We start from the raw sequence: 12,623 nt of genomic DNA on the forward strand, positions 1-12,623 counted from the left end.
TACATACTCACTCGTCCCGTGAGTACCAAGTGGCCCCCCTTGTGGTTTGGGTTTGCATTTCCCTAATTACTGATGAGGTTTGACATCTTTCCATATGTTATTGGCTGTTGCTGTAAGTTCCATGTAGGTTGTGTGCCCATTTTTCTGTCGGATTGTTTATCTTTCTTGAGAACTCATGAGAGTTTTTATGTATCCTAGGTGGTAATCCTTTGTTGCTTATGTCTCACAAATATCTTCTCCCACTTCGGTCTTGTCTTTCCACTTTCTTTATGGTGTCCTATTTTTCTTTTAAGTGTTTTCTTTTGGCATAATTTCAGACTTACACAGAAGAGTTGCAAAAGTAGTGCAAAGGATTCCTTCATATCCTTTACTTAAATTCCCCGAATGTGCATATTTTATATTTATATTTTTTAAATGTTATATTTTTATATTTATAGAATGTTATATTACATATATTATATACAAATACATGTACACACACTTATTTTCCCTTCTCCCCTCCTGTCCCCACAAGACAGTTAAGGGTAAAGGGCAGGGGCAGAATGATGCCTTTTTATGCCTAGATACTTCAGTGTATGTTTCCTAAAAATAAGAACATTCTCCTATATGTAAACATAACCAATGAACAAGCCTCAAAATTAGAAAATTAATACTGATACACTACTACAATCTGACTGACAAACCCTATTCAGATTTCACCAGCTGTGCTAATAATGTCCTTTAGAGCAAAAGAAAATCCCTTATCATGTGTTATTTTCAGTTGTTGTGTCTCTTTACTGTCCGTTATTCTGGAACAGTATTTCTTTGTGTTTCATAACACTGACATTTTTAGAGATTACAGACCAGCTTTTTCATAGAATTTCCCTCACCTTAGGTTTGTCTAGTGTTTATTCACGATTATATTAAGGTAAAGCATTTTTTGATGCTGTGTCCTTCTCAGTGCTTTGTACCAGGAGGCACATGATGTAGATTTAGTCCATTGCTGGTGATAGTAAATTTCATCACTTGATTAAAGTGGGGTCTTTCAAATTTCTCCATATAAAGTTACTATGTTTCCCTTTGTAATTAAGAAGTATATGTGGGGAGATACTATGGGACTATGTAATTACCCTGCTACTTTACTTCTCAAGTCCATTAGTTTTATGTCCATTGATGGCTTTTCCTGAATTATTAATATGATAGTTGCTGACTATTGGTTTTCTAATTTCATCCTTCCTTTTACATCTAGTACAAGGCTTTCTACTGTAGAGAAGAGCTTTTCTCCTCCTCCCCCAATTATTTACTTAAATCTGTGTAAACTCATACATTCTTTTATTTGATGGGTTATAATCTCTTACTGTCCTTATTTTATTTTGATGCTCAAATTGTCCCAGATTTGGCAAGTGAAGCCTTTTAAGTTGGTTCCTGTGTTTTATGATGTCTTTTGTGCAACAGAATTTCTTAACTCAAATGAAGTTTAACTTAATTGATCTTCCTTTACAGCTAGTGCTTTTTATAGTTTGTTTAAGAAATCCTCCCCTACTCAACTTTGTAAAGATATTCTCCTGTATCTGCTTTTTAAAAGTTATATATATTTGCATTTCTCATTTCACTCCTTAATATACCTGGAATTAACTGCCAATGCTGGCTATATTTCAAGTCGTCATGGCAGGGTATTGGGAAAAGTTTTCAATTAGCAATAATTGTGCCTTGGATAAACCTCACTGACTATGATACTGCCACTGTGCAAAGCTTGTGGAATTAACTTTTTATGTTAACTTTTTTATTAAACTGTAACATATATACCAAAAAATGCTCAAAAGAGAAGTGTACAGCTTGGTTTGTTTACCTCTTACAGGAGGAAGTAAACCAGCTCCTATAACCAGCAGCCTGATTGATCAAGAGACAGAATTTTTATCAAATCCAAGCTCTTCCTCTGTCCCCCACTTCCAACCACTTCTCTCCTCCAGCCCACAAGGATGACCACTTTCCTGACTTCAAACGCTCCTGAAGGCAAGGTGCGGAGTAGGCTCTGTATCAGTCAGGGTTTTCCAGAGAAACAGAGGAGACAGATAGATAGTTGATAGATAGACAAATACACAGATAGACAGAATTATTTTAAGGAACTGGCTCATGTGATTGTGGGGTTTGGCAAATCCAAAGTCTGTAGGGCAGGCTGGCAGGCCAGAGACTCAGGCATGAGTAAATGTTGCCACCCCGAGGCAGAATTTCTTCTTTTAAAGACACCCTAATTCAGGAGGACCTCATCTTAATTTGATTACATCTGCAAAGACCCTATTTCCAAATAAGGTCATGTTCACAGATACCCCGGGGGAGGGGTGGAGGTAGGCTTTAATGTATCTTTTTGGGGATACAGTTCAACCCATAACAGACTTCAGTTTAATTTTTTTCATCTGGATGACCAGCTGACCTGCATCATGTATTCCCTAGTAGCCCCTTTCCTCAATGGCCCACAGCACTACCTCTAGAGTCCATTCAGTGGATGTGAAAGTCTTGAGTCTGTTTCCGGGTTCTCTGTTTGGTTCTGATGGCTAATGTTGTGTTCTTGAGCAAATACCTACATTGTTTGAATTATTCAGCTTTCTAATAGGACTAGACATCTGGGGGAACAGGGCTTCTCATTTTGTTTCTCTTCTTTAAGACTTCTAAGGCCTTTGGTTTCCCATATAAATTTGAGAAACACCTTGTCAACTTCCACACACACAAAATTGGGAATTTGTCGGGAACTGCACTGAGTCTATGGGTCACCTCTGTTCTCCCGGGAAACCTTCTCTCCTCACCAACCCCATTAGGCAGTAAATCCCGTCTGGTTCACACTCTCCCCATCCCATTCTATAGAGATGATTTGGCCTCTTTGGCTGGCCTAATCCCACCAAACCCCACCCTGATTCTGCCCCTGTGGTATATTATTTTTTCAAGCCCCCCTCACATGTTTCCTGTGTGTGTCCAAATCCCAGACCCCCTAAGAAGACCCTGAAGGAGGATCTGAGTGGTGTAGTTCTCTTGTCTCCACCCTCCTCTCTGTAGCATCCAGAACAGCGTCCTGGGAATCCACAACCCTGGCTATGGGCCCTTCCTCCTAGTCACCACCCACCTCCACAGTCCATCCCACAGAAACCAGTATAACCCTTAAACTTACATCAGATAATATTCCTCCTCTGTTCCAAATCCTCCCATGGTTCCCCCGGACATTCAAGGAAAAGCTTGAATCCTCATTACAGTCTTTGAGGCCCTACTCCATCTGCAACCCTGACCCACTGCCTCTCTGACCCTCTCCTGCTCTTTTCCACGCTTGCTCAGCCTCAGCCACTCTGGCCTCCTTGCTGACCTTCAGGCATGCCAGGCACAGTCTTGGCTCAGGGCCTTTGCATCTGTTAGTCTCTTTTTCTAGAACACTCTTCCCCTAGCTGTGTCCCTGGCTTGCTCCTTCACGTCCTTCAGATCTCTGCTCAAACAGTATCTTCCCAGTGAAGCCTTCAGTGATCACCCAATATAAAAGGGAAAACATTGTAAAAGTCCCCCTCCTCATACTCCCACCTCCTTTCTCTTTTTCTTCTTACCACAGTAGTTACTGCCATCTTATATACTGTATAGTCTTTGTTGTGTTCCTGTCTGTCTCCCCTCACTAGATTGTGACCTCATGAGGGCAGAGATCTTCGCCTGTTTTACTCAGTAGCGTCTAAAACAGTGCATACAGCACTGTGGGTGCTGAATAAATAGTAGCTGAATAAATGAACTGGAAGGGAGGAGACCCAGGCCTAGCCCGGACTCTTCCATTCACTTGCTGGGAGACTTAAGTGGTCCACTCCCCAATTCAGGCGTCAGTTCCTACATTGTAAAATGGAGGAGGATGTCTGTGTGTTTCTGAGGCCCTTCCAATTCTGACAGGAGAGTAGTCTTGAGAGACGGATGAACTGACCCAGCTGAATGCGGTGTTTGCTGCCCCCTTGTGACGGGGCCTACCCTTCCCCAGTACTGTTGAGTCTTAGACTTCCCCAAACTTCCAACTCTGCCTCTGTGAGGAAACAGATGCGTTAGGAGGGCACCTGTTGCCCCAGAGATATTCTTTCTGCTGTTTTACCTCCACTGACCCATCCTCACTCATTGCCTTCACATTCTAGGGCTCCTCACAGGGGCTCTTGGTCTTTGATGCCTCACACACCAATTGCCCTCATGTCACTGAGACTGTGTGTCAGGGGCCAAATTTCATGTTGAAGTACTAACTCCCAGTACCTCAGAATGTGACTGTATTTGGAAATGGAGTCTTTAAAGAGATAATTGATTAACATGAGGTCATGAGGGTAGGCCCTAATCCAATATGACTGGTGTCCTTATAAGAGGAGATTAGGACACAGACACGCACAGAAGACCTTCTGAAGACACAGGTAGAAGGTAACTATCTACAAACCAAGAAGTGAGGTCTCAGAAGAAAGCAACCCTGCTGACAGACTTGTGGTCTTATCCTCAATTCTTCCACCTCTGAGCAGGTGACCCTAAGATGGTCCTCCTGAAACAAGCTCTTTTAAGATGCTGATAAATTTTTTTTTCCTTAAAAAGTTATCTACAGGGTCTTGCATTTTCTTAAAAATTTTTTTATTGTGGTAAAATATACCCAACGTAAAGTTTACCATTTTACCCATTTTAAAGTGTCCAGTTCAGTGGCATTAAGTACATTCACATTTTTGTGCAACCATCACCACCCTTCACCTCTAGAACTTTTTCATCTGTACCCATTAAATACTAATTCCCCATTCCTCCTCCTCTGTCTCTGAGCAATCACCACTCTACTTTTTATTTTTATAAATTTAACTACTCTTAGTTACTGCATTTAAGTGGAATCACACAATATTTGTCCTTCTGTGTCTCACTTATTTCACTTAGCATCATGTCTTCAAGGTTCATTTTTGTTGTAGCATGTATCAAATTTCCTTCCCTTTTAAGGCTGAGTAATAGTCCAGTGTATGTTATACCAAATTTTGTTTATCCATTCATCTGTTGATGGATAGTTTATTTCCACCTTCGGGTTACTGTAAATAATGCTACTACAAATGTCGGTGCACTTGCATTTTCTTCTGCTCTAACTTAAACTGGCATGAAGGTAGGTGTGAAGGGAAGCTAGGTCCTTGGTTGTGGGTGAACACTCTCTTCTGAGCCCAGATCCCATACCCCATGATCTCCTCCACGTCTGCTCCTGAATGCCTCAGGGGCATCTATATGCAGCTTAACACAGTCCTGAACCTTCACTCTTCCCTTCCAAACCTGTTCCTCCCCTTGTTTTCCATATCAGTAAACAGCCATGCAGCCACCTAGCTATACCAGCTAGAAACCTGTAAATCATATTTGACATTTGGACACTTTTTTCCCCAAAACATTTCTCAAATCTGCCCACATTTTACCTCCCCCGCCCCCCTCTCCATGCCAACTCGACATCATATGTCTCCTGGAAGACTACCAAAAAAAAAAAAAAAAGGCTCCACACTAGTTTCCTTGCTTCCACTTTTGCCTTCCTATCTAACAAACCATTCTCCATCTTATTTATTTCTACAGCTAGGTAGTATATGCATGATTTAAAAATCTCTGCTCTACAGGTCACCTTTCCAGAGGCAGTAACTGTTCTCTGTTCCGTGGTCCTCTTCCAGACAGCCTCCAAGGTACTCACGTGGCAGTATATATTCATTCCCACTCCATCTATCCACGTTGCTCTGGGCCTCTTTTTTTCACCTTACATTCTACCTAGGCGTTCTTTCCCCATCAACACAAATGGACGTGCCAGTCAGTCTCTTAGGCAGTGCCCGGCCGAACAGGTTGGACCCAGTGTGCCAGTCTCCGACTAGTCACTCCTCTGTTCCACAGCTCAACACATGGGACAAAACCCCTTTCTCTCTTCTTAGTCCTATCTCTGTCTTGGCCAGGCGGCCCCTACGTCAGGGACTCTGTCTTTATATCATCTCTTCTGGGCGGCCCGCCGGCCGCGTTATCTCTACCATAGCACCTGCCCCCGTCATCCATAGCCCTCGACACTACTTGGGTCTACAAGTCTGTGGCAAGATTCTCTAATACCCTTCCCCTGAGTGGGAATGGCCGCAGGCCGGAACCAGAACCGGCAGGTCAACTTTGCCTAGGAGGAGGAAACTAGTTAGTGCACTGCTGGGCGTTAAGTATAGGAAGACTACTATTCCCAGAAACCCTTTCGTCTCGAGCTGGAGATTTGCCCTCTACTCCCTCCCTGCGGAGGAGACTGAGTATGCGCAATAGAAGTTGAGCCTGCGCAAAAGGCTGCGTGGGTGGGGACTGCATCTCCCAGCAGGCCGTGGGGGCATTTTTTTAACCCCGCGTGATCAGTAACTTCCGGCGCGGAGGGGCGGAGTGCGGCGCCCGTCTGAGGCAGCAGCTGGGAAAGCTAGGGGAGCGGCCGGCTGGCCGGCGGGTGCCAGCCGCCATGGAGGCTGTTCCCCGCATGCCCATGATCTGGCTGGACCTGAAAGAGGCCGGTGACTTCCACTTTCAGCCAGCCGTGAAGAAGGTGAGTGCGCCTTGTATCTCCGTCGTCTGCCAGCGCGTGACGCCCCCCCCCCCCCGCGCGTCCATCTTCTCTCCGGGCCCTGTTGCGGGGTCTGGTGAGGCCAGGAGAGGTCTCCGCTGGCTTTCCTTAGCCTAGCATACTCCCACCCTACCCCGCGCCTGCAGACCATCTCCCTTCCTCGCTCCGGGCTAGCACTCGCTGTTTCGTCGAGACTCGCTTCCCGACTTCTGCCCAGGGCTATCCACGGTTCCTACCGAGGCTCCTCAGTTACTCGGTGTGACGCTCTGGACCTAGTTCTCCGCCCCTTCAGCACGCCAGGACCGCCGCCTCGGCTGTGGGTCGGCTGTGCCCGGCCCTCGGTGCGCTTTCGGTCCGCGACCGGACTGGGACGGACGCTGAGAATGGTTCAGGATATATGCTTTAAGACGGAAGCCCCGAGGATCCTCAGGAATGCCTGACCTCTGCAATTGGAGTCTCTTGACACTTGTTACAGTTATGTCTAGTCTCCTCAGAAAAAGAACCCTAATTTGGAGCTCCTTTGGACCAAAAGATACAGTTCCATGTCATTTGGGGAAGGGTTACAGCTTTTCACGACTGTCCAGAGAGGATAACAGTGCTGTAGCTCTCGGAGAGACCTTAGCGGTTATTTATTGAGCCTTCAGTTGGACAGAGGAGACAGGCAGGTTTGGCATTAACAGAGGCAAGGGACCGCTATGGCGAGATTCGGCATCGTTGATACAAAGTGGGGCCAGGTGTGTTAATTGGGCTTCAGGTACGCTCTGAGAAATCTGCTGCTTTGGGAATGGCTATCTGGTAGCATTGACGGGTCAGAACCCTCAATGAAAAGTGAAAAGAAACAACCAGGAGGCTTTCGCATGTTGACATCCTTGTGGTTTTAGCACAGTAGCTGTCAAAATATGTCCCAGGTAATATAGATGGTGCACCACTCAGTAAGGTGCTTGAGAAAAAAAAATAGAAAGTGAGTAGGGAAATAGTTTCTCAAGAAGCTGTCCTATACTCTCTTTACACCACCACTGTCTTAGTTCAGACACTAGCAGTTTGTATTCCTTTGAGTCCATCATTTAACCTCTTTGGGCATCTTTTAACTCATTTGTAAAGTCAAGAAATTAGATTAATTGATCTAAAATTCCAAAGTTTTATTACGTCTTCCCCAGACTTTGGTCTCTTTTCCATTTGCTCTTTTATGTAAGTACAATTAGCTGAACTTTTCTAAAACACAAGAAAACTCTGTTGTTGTCTAGTTCGACCATAACCCATTCAGACTTCTCCCTCACCTATCCCAGTACTTTCAACATTTTTTCAGGGCTCAGTATGTGCTTGATCTATGTGCTTCTGATACAAGTATCTCAAATTCTGTTCACAGCCACTTGCTGTTCCCTTAACGTTCTCTGTATGTTTGCTCTTCTGTGCCTTTGGTTGTGGAATTCCTTCCACCAAGAAGAGCTCTCATCTTTGGGTTGGGTGGGGATGGGGCCTTGATTTAATCTCTGTCTATTGATTCTGTCCATCTTTCAAAGTCCAGTCTAAGCTCTGTCTCACCCACAAGACTTCTTTCATCTGGATTAATCTTTCCCTTCTGAATCCCTTTTTATCCTTTTCCTGGTGACAATTATGTGCACTATGTTTTAACCCCTCTCGTCAGTTGTAAGTGACCTGAGAGGTATCTCCATGCTCCTCACAACTTAGCAGGTTCCCCTCTGCATAGTTGACACTCAAGAAAATGTTTGTCAAACTGAATGTTGTCAACTGAATGACAGTTGAGGGGGAATTAAAAGATAATGACCATAGATTTATGGAAGTCGAGTAGATAAAATCTTAGCCCAAGAACTCTTAGGAAGTCTTTTTGTTTGAACTTAGCCTTGAGGCTCTTGTCCCTTACACCCAGCCCACAAGGTATTATGTGAGCATTGATCTCCCTGGGAACCCCTGGGCCTCCATGAGAGGAGTTGCTCGTTAGCCATTTACTACATTGGTATCAGATACTGAGGAAAAAATTCACTTCCTGGACATCAGCTCTTTTTCTTTGTTTCCTTTTAGGAGGGATGGAGAAAGATACCACCACTTATTTGATAGGTTAAAATTGTGCCATATGTTTACATGAACCCACTGAAAAGGAATAGCAGTCTGTTATGGTTGGGCTGGGCTCTAGAACTGCCAGCTCCCTCAGGTATTCTGGAACTCTCTTCTGTAGAGGAGACTGTAGTACCCACTGCAGCTGGGAACTCTTCCTGACCTGGACTCCTCTCCCCAAGCCTAGAGCCCCCACTGCCTTCTGCCAGCAGTACCCTAGTCCTTTTCTACTCTTGCTCTGAGCTGCGGGAACCTTTGCCAATGACTTGGAGCTGAGGGGTAGAATTTAACTTAAAATAGTAGGATGAAAATTGGTTTCTTTTGAGGTCAGTCTGTCAAGCAGCATGCTGAGCCCTGAAATACAGATGAATAAGAAACAGTCCCTTTTTTCCCTGTAATTCATAGTCTGGTAGAGGATATTTAAAAATTAGATTGTGACATCAGTGGAAGAGCAGAAGTATATGCAGTGTACAGAAGTACCAGCCTAAGGAGGGGCCATCAGGGAAGACTTGCTAAAGAGGTGGGTTTTGAAGAATGAATAGGAGTTTCCCAGGAAGGTAAAGGGTTTCTTTCTTTGTGAGAGCTCGGCTTTTGAAAAAAACCTTTCAGAGTGGTTAGTATTGGTTTTCATTCCTGGTGGATATGCCTTCAGTTAAGGAATAATGTGAAATAAGAGCCAGGAGAACAAGATGGTTTTGAACTGCAGTGCGAAATTTTAGATAGGGATACCTGGATCCACATAATTTTTTAGTGGGGAAATGCTGCTAGCCCTGCACCTTCTTACATGTGCTTTGGAGCGCAGAGTGCTGACTCACTGGAAACTGATGAGGGATGACTCTTACGCTCTTCCAGTCCCAAACACCTGCCCTTAACCAACTGCAGTTGAGCTCATGTCAGGCTCACTTGGACTGAGGTGTTACCGTCCATCCCTGATTTATTCATTGGACTAATAGTGATTGAGTGACTCTTATGTGCCAGCCCTGGGAATTCCAGGCTGTCTGTGATGACAGAAATCCCTGCCCTCACAGAGCTTATCTTCTAGTGATGCATGTAGTAAACCATCCTCAAGGGCAGGTATACCATAGGTAGCCATCCTGCCAACCAAGTGGCTTCTTGTCCTTCTCTGGCTGTCTTGATCTCTCTAAATCTCCACTTTCCCACCAGGTTCCTCCAGAGAAACTGTCTGCTGTTCAAAGCCTGTCACCACTTTACTTCAGCCTGCTTCCCTAACTTCAGTCTCACTAGGCCTCTCCCATAGGAACTTTCAGCCTCTTTCCTTCCATATCTGGTCATTGTCTTTGTTCTGATCCTTACTGGAGTTCCTTTCCTCCTGTTCATCACCCAGATTGAACCGTACCTAGTCAGGGTCCCTTTAGCTGCCTGGCAGTTGCACCACCCTCCTCCAAATTCTGACTGGTCTTACTGCTCCTTTCACTCAGTTGACCTGCACCACAGAGTGTACGCTCTTATTGCTTCTTACTGTTCATTTTATTCACACGTAGGTAGAGCCTCGTTTTCAGGTTTGTGGACTCCATCTCCCCCTTCCAGATTTCCCGTGGAACAGCTGATTTTTGAAAAACTTGCCCCACACATATATGGGAAAATGAGATGATCAGAGCCTAAAAGTGCCTGGCTCCTTGGCAGTGAGGAGCACAGGACGTTGCCTGTGGTGGTGACCTCACTTACCTCTTATCACAGATTTGGAGTCACTGAGCCAGGCTACTTGAGGCTGTCTGCCCGCTTGAGTTTACAGCAGAATGGCACCAGGTCCAGGTGACCTGGATTGTTTAGTTCATTCCTCTCTGACTTTAATCTCATACACAAAAGCCCTATATCCCATTTCACACCGGATTCTTTTCTTTACTTGGGGAGTAATGAATACTTGTGTGTAGGGAGTGCTTAACAAGTGTTCGTTGAATGACCTAGTCTAATTCTAGTACCCTCCAGAGGATATAACTTGCGTCGTCCTCACCAGCGTTGTTCAGACAGGTCGAGGGGCCGTTCAGAAGAGATGTAGGAGAGAGGCCTTGAGTGTTACGTAGGGTTTAGATTAGGTGAGGATGAAGGTCTCTTCTCATTCCTGATGCTCTTGGCCTGTAATTTGGTTTTAGGCTTGCTGATACCAAGGAGATAAAGATTTCTCTTGGTAGTTATACTCCTTTCTCTGAATAAAATTAATCTCATTTGAAATTCAGTAGAAGAACATACATTGCATTAATTAACAGTTGGGACTCAATTTTATGTAGACTAGCCCAAGGAATTCCCCATATTTCAGTCAGTCCTTTAAGTGAAGAAAAAAGAAATATAATGCATATGGTAAATAAATGTAATACCTACACTTGTGATGACTTTTATTGCCTTTTCTTCTTGAGTTATTGCTTTAATTAGCACCATGCAATTCCAAGATGTTATATCAAATTAAGAGCAAAAGCTAAACACACTCATCATCCAGAAAAAAAAAAATACACAGAAGAATGAGAACATGCTAGTACCAGAGAAAGTGACACAGAGAAAATGACACAAAAGGAATATCCCTGGGCCAAAAGTCAGGAAGTCTGGCTTGAAGTTCTAGCACTGCCATTGCTCATCTCTGGTTCCTACTTTTCTAATCTGCAGAAGAGTGGCAGGACCTAGGATGGATATTTCCAACGATTGCATCTACCTACAGAATTCTGTGCTATGTGTTGTTCAGTAAAAGAGCAGAGTATCATCATGGAAATAATATAGACACTGGAGTCAGACAGACCTTGGTTTAGGTCCCACCTCTTGGACTTAAGAGCTGGGTGACCTCCAGCTGCTACAAATGATTACATCACTAATCTGGCCCTCACTTTTCTCACCTGTAACATGGAATGACTACCTCATAAGCTTGTGGGAATCAAGAGTTCACTTTATGTGAGTCGCTAGTACAGATCTTGACATACAGTAACTGTATTTTCATCTTAGCATCTTCTTTCTCTGTTTAGGAAATAGATTGAGTCCCATGACAGCTCTGTTAGACGTAGGGGTAATACGAACCCCATTTTACAGAAGAAAAACCAAGCTCAGATCTCACAGCAGCCCAGGGGCAGAATTCAGGACTTCCTCTGTCTTGGTATGTCTCTCTGGAAATGGTCTTTCCATGCTTTTTCATTGTAACTCCTTCCTTCCCTCCACCCTGGCTCCCACAGTGGTTCTGAACCCTGGACGTGCTCTAAATGAACATAGACTTGTTCATAGGTCTCATTGTTCCCTCAGTAAATCTGAAGCCCGGCTGCGCTCTGGATGTTCCCTGGTCCTTCCAACCACAACCGACTGGTAGTTGTGTAGGTGTGCTGAGGTCCTGTCAGTGTCTTCTAGTTTCTTTTTCTTGATCCTTGGTGCCAAGGCCCAGACTCTACCTACTGCTGGGCCTTCCTTCTCAGATCCTGGCCTGACCTTGTTCTGAGTTCTGCTACAGAGAGACTGAGAGATAGTCTCTATCCTTTATTCTAGAACCTTCAGCTGCCTCTTTCCTCTGTTCAGTAGGGGGAGTGATCAAGTCATAGAGGATTTCGTTAGAGTTTAAAAAAAATCTGTCTGCTCCACTGACTCACTGTGTGTGGCCAGAGATTCATTTTCTCTTCCCACTTTTTAGTTATTTATGAAAACATTTTAAAAATTGAAATGAATTGGTCTAATGTGTGGTTAAGAACATGGGCTCTGGAGCCTAAATGCCTGGACTTCAGTCATTTCCCCCATCAGTTACTAGTGCTTTAACCTCAGCAAATGCCCTAACTTCCTTGCATCAGTTTCCTCATTTCCTCGTCTGTAAAATGGTGATGATGATGTCTGTCTATTTCTTTGGGTTGTTGTTAGGATTGAGTGACTTATTAGGCACTAGGCACAGCACCTGGCCTGTGTGTAGGAGCTCAGTATGTGTTTTCTGCTGTACTTGGAGGAGGAATGTGACAGGTAGAAGGTTTCCTCTAGGGTCAGTTTGCTGGGGGTGGAGACAGCATCTCTTTCTCCTTCACCACTGTGTGACCAG

At 44.4% G+C, this 12,623-nt stretch overlaps 1 protein-coding gene and 1 non-coding gene across 3 annotated transcripts in view; one reads left to right on the forward strand and one right to left on the reverse strand.

Moving 5' to 3' along the window:
- Positions 1-1,592: 1,592 nt before the first annotated feature.
- Positions 1,593-1,733, reverse strand: LOC116284044 (U4 spliceosomal RNA). The gene has a single exon (XR_012060829.1). It is a non-coding gene; the product is annotated as a U4 spliceosomal RNA (small nuclear RNA).
- Positions 1,734-6,355: 4,622 nt separating this feature from the next.
- Positions 6,356-12,623, forward strand: part of PTPN23 (protein tyrosine phosphatase non-receptor type 23) — a 35,276-nt gene continuing 29,008 nt past the window's right edge. For both annotated transcript variants that reach the window (XM_031686653.2, XM_072941171.1), the window contains exon 1: positions 6,356-6,523. In XM_031686653.2, the coding sequence (XP_031542513.2) occupies positions 6,440-6,523 (84 nt within the window). In that variant the 5' untranslated portion in view covers positions 6,356-6,439. The remainder of the gene's footprint in view (positions 6,524-12,623) is intronic.

The sequence above is a fragment of the Vicugna pacos genome, chromosome 17, assembly GCF_048564905.1.
Source record: "Vicugna pacos chromosome 17, VicPac4, whole genome shotgun sequence".
NCBI classification, from domain to species: Eukaryota; Metazoa; Chordata; class Mammalia; order Artiodactyla; family Camelidae; genus Vicugna; species Vicugna pacos.